Source organism: Takifugu flavidus, chromosome 2, assembly GCF_003711565.1.
Source record: "Takifugu flavidus isolate HTHZ2018 chromosome 2, ASM371156v2, whole genome shotgun sequence".
In the NCBI taxonomy this organism is placed as follows: domain Eukaryota; kingdom Metazoa; phylum Chordata; class Actinopteri; order Tetraodontiformes; family Tetraodontidae; genus Takifugu; species Takifugu flavidus.
The window spans coordinates 3056091-3074177 of NC_079521.1; the positions used below are offsets into that span (position 1 = coordinate 3056091).

The 18087-nt window shown below is 41.7% G+C and overlaps 1 protein-coding gene across 3 annotated transcripts; it reads right to left on the reverse strand.

The window, feature by feature from the left end:
• Positions 1–569: 569 nt before the first annotated feature.
• Positions 570–17985, reverse strand: eprs1 (glutamyl-prolyl-tRNA synthetase 1). 3 transcript variants are annotated; one of them, XM_057019836.1, is made up of 35 exons: positions 17782–17985; positions 16275–16359; positions 16075–16174; positions 15851–16007; positions 15636–15772; positions 15411–15505; positions 15048–15174; positions 14773–14965; positions 14524–14695; positions 14204–14437; positions 13979–14063; positions 13688–13747; positions 11605–11625; positions 10061–10171; positions 8711–8847; positions 8407–8614; positions 8216–8328; positions 8035–8152; positions 7336–7512; positions 7084–7251; positions 6563–6778; positions 5808–6020; positions 5481–5746; positions 4428–4479; positions 4111–4320; positions 3957–4029; positions 3778–3857; positions 3549–3650; positions 3269–3424; positions 2943–3140; positions 2659–2832; positions 2417–2577; positions 2076–2154; positions 1934–1998; positions 570–1277 (listed from the first exon to the last, which is right to left on the reverse strand). In XM_057019836.1, exons 1-35 carry the CDS (start codon positions 17822–17824, stop codon positions 1127–1129), a joined length of 4737 nt encoding a protein of 1578 aa, XP_056875816.1. In that variant the 5' UTR covers positions 17825–17985; the 3' UTR covers positions 570–1126. The 3 variants fall into 3 exon arrangements, with proteins under 3 accessions (XP_056875816.1, XP_056875821.1, XP_056875829.1); XM_057019841.1 differs by lacking the exon at positions 11605–11625; XM_057019849.1 differs by lacking the exon at positions 6563–6778.
• Between the last annotated feature and the right edge of the window lie 102 nt (positions 17986–18087).

Sequence of the window (18087 nt, forward strand, 5' to 3'; positions counted from 1 at the left end):
ACTCTGTTACATAACAATTTGTATGCAATTCTGTGTACATCTGACCCCACCAATGCTACTCTAAATAAAAATAATAGCTTATTTCTGAACACAAAGACACATTTTGTGAATTATTTTACTTACGAGTAAAATAAAATTTTCTTTAGTAGAAAAAAGGAGATATTCATTTTTTTAAAAACTTAATTCAGAAGTTATACTGTATTTACATTTTGAATAAATCACAGCCCAAATGTAGCATTTTATTTCTGTTACACAGAAACATCTCCACCACATCTCCATACTCTACTACCCTGAGTGGAGATGCCCGGTGTTTTATTATGAAAACCTGCAAAGGAAGTATCTTTTTAACCATTTGGCAGGTCCCAGTATTACATAACTGGTTAAAGCTACACCCTGTATAGTTAAGCAGGAGCTAAGCTGCACTGGTGAAGAATTTCAACTCTAAAAGGACATTTTCAACGTAATGGTTTTTGGTTGCAAAGTTGTGTTTTTTTAATGTAACATTTATTTTCTCCACTGTTAATGCTCGATTTGAATTATGTTCAATGATTCAATACAATACAATGAAGTCAGACATGAATACTACTTTATTATAGACAAGTTGCAGAATAATGGGAGATGTGTGACAGAGGTTGTAATAGGTAATTAGTCATATATAGAAAAAACCCCAACCCATTTTTCCACAATATACTTTGAGTACATTTTTATTAATGTGTGAATGATAACCAACAGACAGCAACTAGTTAGAGAAGAGGGCCAATAACACCATAAGGCCTGAGTACTTGCAGAGTTCCTGAGACAGTTTGGCTGCAAGAAAACTGTGTTTTGATTTACCAAAAGGTATTTCTTCACCTGTCGGCTGTAGGAGAGATTAAACACATGACTGGCTTCAAGTGGTTGGCAGGGAAACAAAAGAAGCAGCCATAAAGAAGAAAACTATGGTACAACATTTTCATTTATAACACAACAGCAAGGTCTGCTGACAGCCACTATCATTATAAAAATAAATGTTCCCCATTCACAAGCCTGAAGTACAGTCGCCTTCATGACCTTAAAAGCAACAGCCACATGAGATTGGAGGAGAAGAAGAATAGACATTAAGCCCTTTTTGCCTTGGTGTTGCTCCTCAATAGCTGCGCCCAAACATGGTGTAGTACTGAGCTGGCTCCTTAACGCAGACACACATTTGACCTGGCTGTAGTGCCTTCAGAGGAGAGAAGGGGATACACAGGCTTTTGGCGCCCATGGATGGAGCTCCAGGCTCCAGGTCCTGGTCCCTAAAAGACAACAGAAAATACAGTATCAGGTAAAACTGAGGTAATGCCAGGAAACAAATCATAAGAAAATTATGTTTTACATTGTAATAACCCAACCTGTAGCAGACCTAATAAAAACATGGAGATTCAGCATCCTGTGTCAGCATACACAGAGGTGCACCAAATTAAAAAAACTAGTTAATGTCATTGTCGTCTTGACTGCTTTATCCCTTTCGGGGCTCACATATGGGCAAAGGCAGGGTACATGACTGGATGAGTTGTTGGTTAATCGCAGGGACCTATGTGAGCATTTGTGGGTTCTTTACCTTGCTCAAGGGTACCTCGGCAGAGCTCTGAAGGTGTTCTGGCACCTTCCCCTACTACCACATCTTCCAGGTTTTGTCCACACTGGGGTTTGAACCCTTCGCTTCTCAACCCAGTCCCCCACAGACTGAACTAACCCCACTGTACTGTTAAAGTTTATCTTTGAATTTCAACAACTATCCATTTTGAGAATAATGTCCAAAGCTGAATTAAATCAGCATCAAATTCAGACCGAGAGCTTCAAATTTAGCTGAAAGCCTCCTGACAATCTGCAGCCCCAGTGAAACCTTTATGTTACATAATGACACTTCTGAACACGGTCGATTTTAACACAAGATCCATGATGGACTTACTTGGCAGTGATTTTCTTTATCCAATCCTCGCAGGGAATTTTCCCACAGAATGGGATCTGGACAATCTATTGGGAAAAAAATAAATATTGAATTTCTAGCCAAAAAGGGCAGGCAGTGATTGCAGCTTTGTTGCGATTCTCACCTTGCCCTTGTCAAGCTCTGTCTGGAAGTCTTCCATTGTGTCGACAGCCACCATGTTGGACGTCAAATCATCAGAAGCTCTGACAAACAAAGAACATCTTATAACCTCCTTCGGTAGTGTTTTTATTTTACGCTCAGTTGGGGACAGAGAAAACAAGATTTTAAAAAATCGTATCTGTAAATTGACAGCACAAGTTAGCTTCTTCAATTCACCGCAGTGAACATTTTCTGGCAGGTCAGGGTCTCCAAGCTTGATTTGTTTGCCAGGGAAATGATTTTTATCTGTCACAGCTGAACGCCACAGCAGAAGAGGGATGGCAGATCGCCCTGGCTGCTTCTTACTTTTTAAATAAGCAGGACTGGATGTCCTCCAACATGGCGGGCAGCTGCTTCACCACTTCAGCCTCTGGAACGGTCACCTTTGCACCCGTGTCTCGCCTGACCGCCACGCACTGACGCTGCTCCAGGTCTTTGGGACCCACTTCGAGACGAATCGGAACCCCCTGAATGAGATGCAATTACTTGTTTAGCTTTACTCTATTATCCGTCTGTCATTATCCAAGGATAAATTGATCCTTTCTGACCTTGAGCTCCCAGTGGTTGAACTTCCACCCAGGAGAGTAGTTGTCTCGGAGGTCACTCTTCACCCTGATGCCGGCTCTCTGCAGGGCACTCTGGTACTTGGAACACTGGGTCAAGAGAACCTCCTTATCCTGCTCTGACAGGGAAGCTGTAATTCCGCAGGGGATGATGACAACCTATTAAAACAAACAAACACTTTAAATATTCCAATGAATCTCAACTGGGTCAGAAGGTGTCACAAAAGTTTGTATGTGATGCGGTTTAGAGTATCCCTGTGCATGTCTACCTGCAGACAGGCCACCCTGGGCGGTAGAACTAGTCCCTTGTTATCTCCATGGACCATAGTGAGGACGCCGATGGTCCTGGTTGTAATACCCCAGGAATTCTGGAAGGCTAGCTGCTTCTCCCCAGGCTTTTTTGGATCTTCAAACATGATCTCAAACATCTTGGAGAAGTTCTGACCAAGATGATGGGATGTAGCACCCTGAGGACACAAAGTCAATGTCTCATCACCTACTGCTCACTATGATAAATCCAAATTTAAGGATTTTTAGGCTTTCAGACTCAACAAAGTTAGTGTGACTGCGCGACATTGCGTGGACGACTCCGCACCTGAATGGCTCGACCACTGGCAGAGATGAAAGCCTCCACAGTCGTGGTGTAATCTCCTCCGGCAAACTTCTCCTTCTCCGTCTTCCTCCCCTTCACCACTGGGATTGCCATCAGCTCCTCGTACACTCTGGCATACAGATCCAGGATCTGCAGCACCTGCACATATATAATGTACCCCAACAGTTATGTCCTTATGCAATAATCTGTAAAAACAACCCCAAAAAAAACATGTGGGGCATAAAATGTGCCATGTTATTGTGTAGCACTCTCCATATGTTACCTCTTCAGCAGCTTCCTCTTTGGTGGCAAAAGCCGTATGTCCCTCCTGCCACAGGAACTCTCTGGTCCTTAGGAAGGGCTGAGGATGCTTGAACTCCCATCTCTGGTAGGTGGAAAAGAATAACAGACCATAAATAAAAGATCCACATGTTTAGATTGTATTGTATAAGATGTTTAGTGCCAGGTAAGATGTGGAAAACAGGATTTATGAAGGAAAAGAGGATACCAACCACAACATTACACCACTGGTTGAGTTTGATTGGCAAGTCTCTGTGTGATTGGACCCATTTCGCATAAGCTGGATACATCACTGAAACAAAACAAAAACATCTTTCATATAAAGGAACAAAACCTGAGACACACCACAAAGATTTCCAAAGGTATTAAGATAAAGAGCTGTTGGTCAGACCTGTCTCACTGGTGGGTCTGACAGCAATGGGTTCAGCCAACTCCGTCTTTCCTGACCGGGTTACCCAGGCAACCTGACCAAGAAAACACACATTCACACATCAGTCACGGTCTTAATGGTGATATTTTGTTGCATCATCATCATCTTTTTCTACCTCTGGAGCAAAATCTTCAATATGAGTCTTTTCCTTCTCTAGGGCAGCTTGAGAGACGAACATGGGGAAATAGCAGTTCTCCACTCCTAGTTTCTTAATCTCCGCATCAAAGAAGTCTTTAATGGCTTCCCAAATGGAGAAAGACCAGGGCCGTAGCACATAGCAGCCACTGACGTCATAATACTCAATCATCTCTGCTTTAGTGATGACCTGAAAGCGGGACAACACACAACAACACCAGTTTTACTCCAGATGTTCCAGGCAAGACCAGGGTAAGGTTCAACATTAGTAAAGAAGCAATTCACTTATGAACTTACCTGGGAGTACCAGTCTGCCAGGTTCTCCTCTTTTTTGGCCTCTAAACCCAACCTGTCAACATATACATGTTACAATGGTACAAACATGGAGTTTGCTTTGCACCTGTACTGCTTAATAAGTGTTAATACTGCCAGAATTATAATAAAAACACACAAAAAAGCGACCCAAAGCTCATGTCTGTGTAAGAACCCGACCACCAGCTTTCTAATTACCAGCCATGCCAAAAGGCAAAACATAACAAGCATAAATTCATTATTACTTTGTGAGGAACAGACTATTTTATTGTACTTTTTGCATCATATATTGGACAATTCTGACCACAAATCTTGGTTGATGTGCCAAAATTGCATATACTGACAGATAACATGCACAATTGACATATTAGTCACAACATTATGATAGCTCAATCAAACTGCACCACTGAAGCTTTCAGCAGGCTGCAGGCACTAATCAAATGGCTCAAGAGAACCACAACTCACCAAATATGCATCTACAAAAAGCCAAGAGTCTTTGGAAGAGAAACTACAGCAGCAGAGGGTCACATCAATAGAAGATCCATCTTCAGCGTCCAAACAACTCCAGTTTGAACGTCTGTCTCTATGAAGTCTTTATTAGAGGCTAACGAATGACGACTGGCACTTTTGTTTTCATGGTAACAATGATGCACACAGATAAAAGTTCTACCAAGTGTCTTGAAAATAGAATTCTGAGGCAATTAAGTGTGAGGCTTTTATTTAACTTAGACATTTGACTAGATAGAAATGCTCTGGAATAATATTTAAGTACAGTTCTATGTTCTGAGCAGTGAGTATGAACAGTGACAACTGCTTTTAGACAGACGCCATTCTGAAATCAATAATAGTGAGGATTTGAGAGGGAAAAAAGAGGAATATAATGTGGTTTTAGATGCAAAAAGTAAAATAAAATTTTGCCTCTTGAATGAAACAGATTGATGGTTACTGGAAAAAGACTTGTTAAAGGCAAAGGTTACAATTACAAACATCACGGTGGGTCTACTTTGCCCTTCTCCTTTCATCGATTTCCTCTCTCACCGTGTTTGTTTTTTTGGTCCTTGACCCTCTCCTGCTCCACCTGCTCCTCCCGATGGCTCCTTGGCCTGGTGGGCTTTGTCTCCTTTTCCCTTCTTTCCCTCTGATCCTCCACCACCTTGTTTTTTCTCAGCTTTGTTTTCTCTTTCCTTGTGGTTCTTGGGCTCCCCACCTCCAGCAGCAGCTACTGGCTTGTACTCCGCCCCAGTAAGGGACTTGTACTTGTTCTTCAGATCCAGTAAAGTCTTGACTGCTTCGTCCACTTGGTCCTGAGAAGGATCAACAATTACTTATTGCAAACCACGTCAAAGTTGTCTGTCGTCTACTTACTTTAGGAGCCTTTTGAGCTTTTAATTTCCTGACCAATTCTCCCTGAGCAGCAACCTTCTCATAGAGATCTGTGGCTGCAGGGGCAGGGCTGTTCTGAACAGGGGTGGTGGTTTTCTGAGCTGGGGCAACTCCAGGTTTGTACTCCTGACCTGTGAGCTGTTTGTACTCGACCTTCAGCGCGAGGAGCTGCTTCACTGCTGCGTCAACCTGGTCCTGTTTGCACAACCATGACAAAACATGGACAAGACGAACACTGGTGTTATACAACTGACTGTATATAAGTATATTAACCAATTTTATAGCCACCGTTTCCAATGCAACCACTGTTCAAATCATTTAAAGCAATTATTGTGCATAACAGTACAACAATTTATATTGTGATATTATCTAATTCTAAGAAAACTTCAAATGTGGCAATAAAAAATATTCCTTAACTTAAGGCACAAACATGGAAGACCTGTGACATTTGAAAACAGTTTGAGATTTGGGGGATTACAGCAGCAATGCACAAACCCTTAGCTGCGAGTTTAGTGACTTGGAACATAATACGTAGCATAATATAAAATAAACTTTTGGAAATATTAACAAGATCAAAACCATGATTTTCACAACAGGGGAATTTTTTTGAGTAGTTTATCCAGAAATGTCAAACATTTGCTTCAGCTTCAACAGACAGTGATGCACAATCAACTGTCTTTACTTTCTATATTAATAAAGCGAAATCACGATGTCAAATGTTCTCTGTGCCAGGATACCTTGGGGGCTTTCTCAGACTTCAGTTTCCTCACATTCTCTCCCTGTTGTGCAACACGCTCATACAGCCCAGAAGGGGTAGAAGAGGAGGCCGCAGCAGCAGTGGCAGGAGGTGCAGAAGTGGGGGGGGGCATCCCTGGTTTGTAATCCCGACCAGTCAGTTTTTTAAACTCCACTTTGAGAGCGAGGAGCTGCTTCACAGCTACATCAATCTGGTCCTGGTTCCATCAACAAATCAGCTTATTGTTGAGGGTGTTTAAAATAAATTCTATTTTGCATGCATGAAAACAACTCTGCATGCATAAAAATGGTGGTGGGGGCACTGACAATGACTGACAAATTACTAGGACATGAGCTGTGAGCAAATACATGGACAGTTTTGTCACAGAACTCAATGGTCATGAGCAAAGACGTGAAAATGACAGGGACCATCCGTAATGGAATTATGGGTGAACCAGCAGATGGGGATGTGAACAGTGAGCAAGCAAACAAGTGATCAGAAATCAAACAAATGACCATGTACCTTAGGTGCCTGCTCTGTCTTGAGCTTCCTGACCAGGTCACCCTGCTGAGTAACACGAGTGTATGGACATGAGCTGGAGTCTACTTGAGGAGCTGCTGGAGCAGGAGCACAGGTGGGAGGAGCCATGCCTGGTTTGTAGTCCAGACCCGTTTCCTTCTTAAACTGTGCCTGCACAAAGAAAAAAGGGAAAAAGATTCATCATTTAAATAACCATGTCCTTATTTAGTCGCCTAAATGTTCCGGTGTATGTACCTTCAGAGAGAGCAGCTCCTGAACTGCCTTGTCCACCTGTTCTTTGGGGGCCTTAGCAGCCTTTAGCTGACGGACACTTTCACCGTGTGCTACAATGCTCGAGAACAAGTCACTGGCTGAAGTCGGGGGGGATGTCGGTGCAGAGGACGGTGCTGGTGTTGGGGTTGATGCAGCAGGCTAGAAAAGGGAATAAACCCCATCATTGACAAAAGAACCAACAACTTATTAACAGATTCATTTTGTGATCGGTCACTGACAACCAGCAACTTAACAAATTTATATTCAATTACACGGCTTCGTATGATTACTCGCAAAACCAAAAATCAGAACAAGACTTTGGATTGCAGGCAGCATTCAGTAATGCTGTATTACACACTTATTACTGTATTCTTCCTCTGGCCTACTGTGCTGACTACTGCCCCGCTGATTAGACAAAATTATATTTATAGTTTATTGTAAAACAGTAAATATACTGTCAATTTATAAAAGACCTGAATCACTATGAATTGATGATAGTGGTCACTGGGTTCTAACTACTGTAATTAGCAATGATTAACCATTAAATATGTGTTTCTGTTAACAACAGTCACTATCATAATGTACAGTATGGGCATTATGGTGATATAAAGTATATTTTTACTGTAATATGTGGACATACATATAACAGGAAGTCCTCAGTCGACTTTTTAAAGCACTCACAGGTTTGCTGGAGGCCTGGTTCTTGCTCTTTTCCTTGGATCCTGCAGTGGGCATGTCTTTGACATGTCCATCGGGAATGTAGAACAAGACGCAGGGACTCTCCTTACAGCTGTTAGGACTTTTAGAATAACTGGTTAGGCAGGCCTGGGCAGGTGTGGTCTCTAACTTGTTCTGCTCTCACCTGATAGGCTCAAACGGTTGGTCACAGATGTAGAAGCCCCTCCTCTGCAGCTGGATGATGTCACCTTTCTTCAGGTTTTTCAGACAGGGATCGCCGAGCATCTTCTCCTCCGACTGAGTGCATGAGAAAAAAACAATAATTGACCAAAATCTCCAGAAACCAAAGCAAACATCCGACTGTGCAGAAAGGACCTTGCTGTTCTGGTTGATGTACTCTTTGAAGTCGTCGTCTTTGGTGATGACGGCTTTGCTGATGAGTGGTTGGTAGTTGACACAGACGGTAGGAACCAGGGGGGAACTGTTGGTCTCAGCCAGCCAGGTAATTTTTGTGGTCTTCTTATAGTCCTTGTTATCCAGGTTCAGGCGTGCCTCCATGGATGTGACCTTCCCATCTGTGCCTCTGAAGAGATAGAAGAAGAAAGAATAGGAGTGTTCACCTGATGCTAAACATGTCTTGACATTTATTTGAAAGAGCTGAGGAATGACCAGCACACACTTGTTGATCTTGGTGATTATGAGATTGCCCCAGTTGATGAAGGTGACCATTTCACCCTCCGAGAATGTCTCTGCATCTGCACCTTCAATGAGAACTTTGGGTCCGTACCAAACCTCCTTCATGCCCACTTCTGCATTCTGGTGAGAAAATCAAGATTCCCTCATGACTCAGAAACCACATCAACCTCAACATTAACAGTTCCCATTTATATCAAACACAGAATACATTCTATTACCCAAATAGTAGCTCACTGATAAAAAAAAGGAAAATATTCTAGTTTGGAATAATAAAACCATTTAAACAGAATAAAGATGCAAAATAAATCTGCAGTCACCGGAGAATCAGCCAGCGGCGGTCATTTATTTCTCAGGAATGAGCAAAATTGAGCTGAAAAACTGATTATCCATGAATTTCCACGCACATGTACAACAAACAGCAGACGTTTGTAAGTTATGCCAACGATGAAGGCAGTGATGTGATTCTACTGTTAAAAGGGCGGTATTGGCCAGTGATGTCTGCACGTGCGTTAGACAGAGACAGCAGAAATAAATTGCCTGCTTTGTTTTAGGGTTTATAAAGACCACAAATCTACTGGAGAAGAGTATGTGAGAAAAGTTTCTTCTCCTGTGATCAACAGTCCAGGGCGCCTCTGGCTGAGGCAGAAAGGGTGTTCATTAAGATAATTCTATGACTCAGCAATAACGGCAAATGTGCCTTGAAATGTTGTACGACAAAACAATGTCAAAGTTCTAATAGTTTCATTTAGCATATTAGTCTGAATGGACTTTCAATAACCTGTGCATCTGTCCCAAGTTCATAAATGACCAACTGTTCAATATAGTACTTGTTTTTGTTTTTTGTTAATGGTGGCCCTGTAATTCATAAAAAGGAAAGTGTTTTACATCATACTGGCAGCCATAAATGTTATCTTTTCCTACAGCTTTGTTCATGTCAGTTATCAGAATTGCTGCTTCCTCACTGGAAACATTACTTCAGTTGAGTTTGGTCATATCGACGTTATTCACGCTCCCAATAAAACCACACCATGAAAACAATCTTAGACAACTTCATGGTTCCATATCGCAACCATCTGTCTTTATTTGCTAGAATTTAAATTATTTTTTAACTTTATGACCATCCCTGAATGAAACATGTATTCATGCATGTGCAGATATCTTGGATATAGTGAGAAAATTAAAGTCAAATAAAATGGAAAAAACAAAATGACAAATATATCAATTACTGCATGCTGCCGTAAACTTTATAGTCTACGCTTAAAGAAGATGTTGACGCATTTAGTTACATTTTAAAAAGATGATGGGACTTTAAACAATTAAATCATGCTCTCACTTTAGGGTGTTTGGCCACTTCATTCATCTCCTCTTTAGCTTCTGGAATTGAAACGGGAACGGCGTAGGAGCTGGACAGAGCAGTGTACCTGGGAGCTACTGGGTCAATAACCTGACGGAGACAGGAGGAAACACAGCTTGGTGAGAAACAAATAAAGCAGACCAATACCTTATAAAAAAAAAAAATGCCAAACAGTGAAAAGATTAAGCAAAACAAAATAATGTGAGATTACACATAAACAGTTTTCTGGATGACAAATCAAATTGTGATTGGACAAAAGAATATCCCAGCTCAGTGTAAAAGGTGACGTAATAAAAGGTAACGAAGAGAGCAACTGAGGAATCATTAATGGCAGAACAAAGTGATCAGGGTTTGTGACAGTGGGAGGAGGGGAAACAGCTGCTTTTTCACCACCAGTCACTTCCACCGTTTCACCAGTGGATGCTTTTACACATCATGCGGCAAACATTACTATTAATATACAGTACTGTTAAAATGTCACTTGTCCCCAGGTTTAATGGTGGATTTTTCACAAATTTCCTGAACACAGCGGTAACCTCTGACCACAATGCACCACACTGATCAGGCATAACTGTGCTGGTCCCCACCATTGCTGCCATAACAGCCCTTCCCTTCCCAATCATTAGTCTCACTTGATGGTCGTGTCTCCACTGCGGGGTAGGGCTCAGAGACGTCACGACTTTCTAATGTCACGTATTTGTTGTGTGACAGTTTCGACTGTGATGTCACCTGGGGGGTCGCCAAAAGCAAAAGTAATAACGGAGTAAACATGAAAGAAGCCAAAACGGTGTACCGGTAATACCGGAAGAGGGAGTTTTGCCCATGTGACATTGAGTTCCGATCTATCGCTGCATCTGCATACACATCAGGAGGGTAATAAATATAAAATAAATAGAATCTGTTGTGTTGTGATAATTCTAAATGCAATAAATGCAAACTATTTTGCAACAAATGCAAACTATTTCGACAGTTTCGGCGGTTCTGGTATGCGTTTTTGTCTACACGAATGCTGTGAGCAAGTGCTGTCTGCTAAGCTAATGCTCCTGTTCTGCTGGGTTCCGCGTCACATTCTACACGAGGTTTACCCAATCTGCGCTGATTAAACCTCAAGGCACAGCCTGGAGTTTTCGGCGTCGATCTAAGAAACTTCCCTGGAGCTGGGACTCGGTTAGACTCCGCAAAGGTTCCAGTAAACGGCCATTTGATGGAGGTTCCTGCAGTAGAGACACACACTAATGCCCCCCTAAAACTACCCAGAAGTTCCTGCAGTGACGCACCTTATGACAATATTTTTCAGTTTACCCCTCAGTTGTCACGTTATGCCTGACCAGTGTAAAATATTCTGCAGCACAATTAAAGCTACATGCAAAGAGCAGTGCTTTATCATGTGTACCTTCAGCAAACATGATTGGATTAGAGTCTGTCTGGTAAAACAGAGGAGGATGTTGGTGGATTTTAACACAAACCAGCCCGATGATGAAAGCAGGAAGAGGAGGTGAAAATTGAGGGGCGCAAAAAAGTACCTTTACACAGCTAATTGGCCGCTTGGAAACAGAAGAGTGAGATGCTGTTTAATGTTTGATATAAGGAGTGGGAAGGATAGAGAGGAAAAAGGTAGACATATTAAGACAGAATGAACCCTTTACATAATCTACCCTTGTTGCTCTGTCACATTCTTATAGCTGTGGTGAATTCATGTCTGTGCTTGGCTTTTAGGTTTTCCCCTCCAGCCAAGCTTCAACACACATCTTTGACTCGTGATCGGAAAGCATGCTAAAGTCGTGCTAAACTGAAACATTTATGATCGTCCAACAGCAACAACAGAGACAAAGAATTGCAAGCAAACACAGAAATGACAAACACAATGTAAAATAGGTTGTAGCCTCTTTTTAAAATATATTTAAACATGCTTCTTAAAACAATAGTTTAAACTTAAAATCTGTTGCAGTGACACTATATTCACCAGCTTCAGTAGGAACAGTTTGATTTAAGTTGAACTGAATTTTCACACAGGCAAGATTTAGGTTGACCCAGTTAAAATTTGGTCCTGGTGTGCTGTGGGTCAGTGTGAGCACCAAAACAGCCGCACCGAGAGGCCTGGAGGGCGGCTTCAGTCAAACTACGGTCGCTGTCCTGTGTGAAAGCAGCCGCACCAACTGCCTGGTATAGGCTAAAAAAGCTCCCTGGCATTTGTATTTCTGTTGAGACTTTAGGTTGAGGAGGATTATTCTGCATATGAGCTCAAATCAAATCAAAGTCTCTTCAATTATTTAATTAATTGAAATGTTGATGAAATCAGCATAATTATCAACTGTGTTACCACAGAGGTGCTCGACTTGCTGAAAGCTGGATAACAGAAAAATGGCCATTTATTCAGTGTGGAATTTGGGGAAATAACTGTCAGGGTAATGGATATTAGTAGCCCAATTTCCCCAAATTTACTATGAAATATTATCAAATATAGCAAAAGAAAAAACCCTGCAAAACTCTGGACTATGTTCTATTGGGGAGCCCCACAGCTAAACTGGCCCTCTGTTTTCACTTACTGGATGACTGAAGATGTTCAGTTCACAATCTGCCTGGGGCCCAAGATCATAATTGCACATAAAAGTGACAAAATTATGCAAAAGCATGCTCCATATAACTCTGACACTCTCTTCCACAACACATACATAACACATACAAAAACCTAAACACGGCGTTAATAATACTTTGTTTTTTTATCTAACCTAAGAAGTTATAAAAACCTTTCAGCAGTACTAATAGTATTTTTAACTTAACCTAAAGATACGGATCCACTGAGCAGGACATGCTGCATGCATGCGTCCTCGTCACACTCCACATATTACTATATATTTATTAAAGGGATGAGGGAGCAAAAAAGCAAGTAACACACAAAGGAAGCGGCCAAAATCAAAAGCAGAATGTGAAGCGAAGTGGCTGGTTTGTGTCTGAATGGTAATGGGGTGATATTGAGATGAACCACATAAAGCAAAATAAAGCTATGAATAGAATGAGAACAACAAAGCAGCATGATGCCACAAGAGGAGCAATTCTAAATCTGCCCTTGAAATATCAATATTTTTATGTCTGACACAAAGTCAGTCATAAACCACACACACTATAAATGGCTGATATAAATATAGATAAATGAGCTTAACCTGAATGATCACTTTTAGTTTACAATAATGGTAAATGTCACAGTAAAAGGCCAGCTTAAAATGTTTGAATCGCTTTGTAAATTGAAGCAGAATTTACCCAAATTAACATGAGATGAGGCAGAACCACCTAAACCAATTTTGTTAAACCTTCCAAGCTCCCAATAGAATAAAGGCTAACAACCTTCTCACTGGTTTGTAAAACACATGAAATAAACTACTGCACTTGTTGGGTCCACAAATATTTAGCGAGAACTAGTCAAACGAGCCCTACAGCATTTTACCATCTCAGCCCAGCTTCAGCTATGTATCGTCTTTAAACTGTGCATATTATATATGAAACCATTCCATTCTTTAAAAGGCTACTTTCAATATCTCTGTACAATGAACATTATTAATTCTCATGTCAAGAACAAAAATCCTTATTGACAGAGAGGAAGATTTTTACCTTTTTATTGAAAGCCCAAATCTTGTCCCATTCCATGTTCACCACTGACCTGGATCCACCCTGGAAACAAAGAAGTTTTAATATTCATTTCTTTTACTCTGTAGCAGTAAAGGAAGATATAATTCTGTGAATTCTCAGAATCCAACTGCAACTGTCGGGACCGTGGAGCGAAATCTAGACAGACTGGGCAGATGTTTAATCATCTGTCACATCAGTTGCTCTCAGCTCTCGACATGTTGGGCAAAAAAATAAAATAAAATCTGGGTCCCTCTGCAAAAATGAGACTTGTACCTGAGCTGCAATGAACTGTTTCAGCCCTTCTACAGTCATCCCTCTTCTTAGCACTCCTCTGACAGTGGGGAAACGAGGGTCGTCCCTGCAGGACAAGGGACAATTTAGAAGTGGACGTGGCAGTACAAAAGGGGAGAATCCATGGGCAAATGGTTTTGAGGGAGCAATTGTTTCAGAACTGCTGACAATTAATTTCAACCACCAGATAAACTGAAGAAAACACACCATCCGTCAACGTATCCCTGGTCGACAAACCAGGTGAGTTTCCTCTTGGACAGCACGGTGTTGTTAAGGTTGAGTCTCGCGTATTCCCAGATGTAAGGCTTCCTGAGGCGCAAGGCATCAATTATCCAATAGAACTGCTCATCGCGATCATGGTACTCGGTGGTTCTGAGAGCGTGGGTCACACCCTCCAAGCTGTCTACTATGGGACAGGCAAAGTCATAAGTTGGGTAGACTCTGGAAAAAGAAGAAAAGAAAACTCATTAGAAATCTACAAATCTACTCACTTTGTTTTGATCCAAATAAATCTTGAACTCAATTACTTATATGTGTTTCCAGTGCGGGGGTGGGGGGTGTTCTTGCAGCGAAACAGGGTGGGGTCCCTCATGCAGCCATTGTTGGACTTCATGTCTATCTTGGCTCTCATGCAGCAGGTCTGACCCTGCTCGGTGCCAGCTTTCATTTCTGTCCACATCTTCATGTTCTGCTCCACGGCTACGAGGCACAGAGATGTTCCTCAGTGAGGCTTCAGATGACTGTATCAAGCAATGGGCCACATGTCCGGGACCTACTGTTGCTTCTGCATTTAGACTCGACGCGCTGCTCCCTCTCCTGTTTCATCTGCTCAGGAGGAGTGTTGTCGATGTAGGCCTTTCCCTCCGTGAGTAGCTGCTCGCCAAATTTCAGGATGATGGGGAAATGGTCGCTGGTGTAGGTGAACTGGTCTGGACGAATCTGAAGCATGGCAACATCTTCCAGAATCACCTGAGGAAGAAGGAAGTCATGAGTGGTAATGTTTTTAACATTGCACAATTAAAATCTTTCATTCCAGCATGCTTGTTTTTACCTTCTCAAAGTCCTCCTTTTCTTTCTCAGGGTTGGTGTCATCAAAGCGCATAATGAGTTGACCTTTAAAGGTGAGCTGGTAGTGCTGGTTGAGCAGAGCAGCCTTGGCATGGCCGATGTGCAGGTAACTGACCACAGCAAAGTAACAATTTATTCCAGTTCAGACAGACAGTCATTAAAGCCCCCCGGTGAATACTTGGAATGGAAACATAATGAAAAACGTTCCAATAAGGAGTGTAACTGTATTATTGGTACATTCATCCCTTCAGTTTCTCACAAGAACACTTTTCTATTTTTTTTTTATTCCATTGATTACAATAGTTTCACATAAACAAGGAAGTAGAGGGCTTTCCCCAAACCTTACCCACTGGCTTCAGGGGGAAATCTAACCACCACCTTGCCAATTTCAGCACCTGGCAAATCGACAAACTTGCCAACATCTTGCTTTTTCTCATCGGACTGTTGAAAAGAAACGGGAATATGTCAAGATTCCATTTCAAGTATATTTAATGAAGCTCAGCAGTCAAACACAGGGGTCTTGCCTAGCTTCTAAAATGTATGCAACATAAATATCTGAAACTACACTTACATTGGATTTAGTCAGGGGGACATGCTTTTTGGTATACTTATTGCCCACAGCGGAGAAAGGAACCTGTGAGTTCAGGAAGAAGAACCAGCGACTGACATGGGAGAAGGATTTGCCTTGGCTTTGCCATTCCACATGACCTAGAGCAGAACAAGAACAAAAAATGTAACTCTGGTGGAATACTTGTGTAAAGCTACCAAAAAGGTTACAAAAAGCACCTTTGAGGGAAGCCCAGACAGAAATATCAGCCAGTGTCAGGGAATGTCCGACCAGGAAGGTCCGCAGAGAGAGAGCCTTGTCCAGTTCAGCCAGTGCCACAGCTAAACCAGAGTTACCACACAAACGCTGGGCACTAAACTCCAACCAGTGGTCCACCTGCAGAGTCCACACCATTAAAATAAGGAAACATAAAGGATGACACAATTATTTATATCACACCTACCTCAGTCTGCTCCATCGTGTTGGATCCATAGAGGCCGAGAGCTGGAGCAACTCGAGCCAAGTATCGACTGATGGAGTTGCAATCGCTGAACTGAATGACACTGAACGATGGAGAGAGACCATTGAAAAAAAGCAACACAATGGCAAGAATACAGTATTATGACAACATGGAGAAAGGGATGAAAGGGAAATGTGGCCTACTCTGAGACATGAAGCCGCGTGTCTTTTCCTTCCTCCACTGATACCTTCACGCTGTCTTTTACATGCTCTGCTGCCAGAAGGGCTCCTGCAAGCCACAGAAAATTTAGGCTTTGCAAATCAGTACATGTCCAGGAAAAGATGGATGAACTACTTAAACCAATGCTGGTATAAACTCCTAGCGCCTGAAAGGATAAATTCTAACAACCTTCTTACTGGTTTATGACAAAAATTAGTGTATGACCACAAAAATGTAATGAGAAGAACTAGTCAAATGGGGCCTACAGCATTTTACCATTTCAGCAATGCAGTCTTAAAACTGTGCATATTACACATTAACCCATTACATTCTTTAAAAGGCTACTTTAAAGACATCTGTACCTTGAATATTATTCATTCTCATGGCAACGTAAGTTCCTGATTAGCATGAATCCCTAGTAGTAATACAAAACCAGGATGTACAATCTTTGGTATGACACCACCATAAGATTGTTGTTACGGCTGCTTTTATGTGAAAGATATTTAACACGTCGTACCATTCTCCAGTAAAAGTTAGGCACTTTAAGGGACATCTCTAGAAAAGGTGGGGTGTTAACGAGCAGTGAAGCAGAGCTATTGGAGAGAAAAATAGACACACCCCAGTGCACTGGACCCAATTGACTCCACGTTACAACTTGCTTGCATCAGCCTGCTGTTTTCAGTGCAACCGCGGGGTAGCGCTGTTGAGCTGCTGTCAACGTTAATAAATGTATTATGTTGCCTTTGTAAAATGCAACAAAATGTCAAACATTGCCCATGCTGTTACAACAAACAATTGATTATTACATTTAATATAAAAGCATGTGATTTTTGCTATTTCGCAACATGTAGTGACGCTAAACCCTTTTGCTGCTCTAAAGGGGAATAGACGAAGTGTTCTGCTCAAGCGTTCTGTATGGATTAATGTGTCAGTCTCACCTTCATTATCAAGCCTATACTAAATTATATGTAAATTCATTAAAGCCTGAAAAAAATAAATATGGACATTAAAGAAAGCGTGTGTCATTACGGGGAAACCAGCACGAACTGTCCGTATGCTGTTGTTCGGAGTGCCACGACGACATGTAAGCTAACTTTAGCTTCCGCACTCACAGCGACAAACTGCAAATAAACACGTGATGAACATAAAATTTAAAATGTGGGTCAAACTACCACGTTGAACGGAGCCTGTAAATACGGGGTTAAAACATTTGCATTAATTGCAAGCATTGCTTCCACTTTTTATTGAATTGTGCGCAATTTTGACACATTAAATACTACCGTGGCCAATAGGGGATGAAAGCGAAAGAATGAAACATAAGAAAAAAGGAGCCAGGTGTTTTAAAATGCTGTGACATTGCCATATATTGGTTACGATTCATTTATATAAATTAATAAAGGAAAACTTTGTACTGGCTTTATGTAGCTGTCACAAAGAGTGGACACACAAACCTTATAATCATGTATGCAACGATTGCAAACTGCAACTCACCTAGAGGTGGATTCGTAGTGTTGATCGTGAGGTTTAACGCCATACTGTGAAATCCTTACTGTAAAAGGTGGCAAAACTGCTCAATTTTCAAGAAAATCCCGTTTCAGACAGCCAAGACTTCTGTCCAAACAGTGCACCACCGCGAAACCGGAGCAGCCGCACGGCGAAAAGACCGACTCCACGACTACTTCGTTTAATTACCAGGCAAATACAACTTGTGATGGCACAATACTGCCCCCGTCTGTGTGGAGGACGAATGTGCAGCCGACATATAGCGACATATTAATATCTGACATGTTTGTTCTT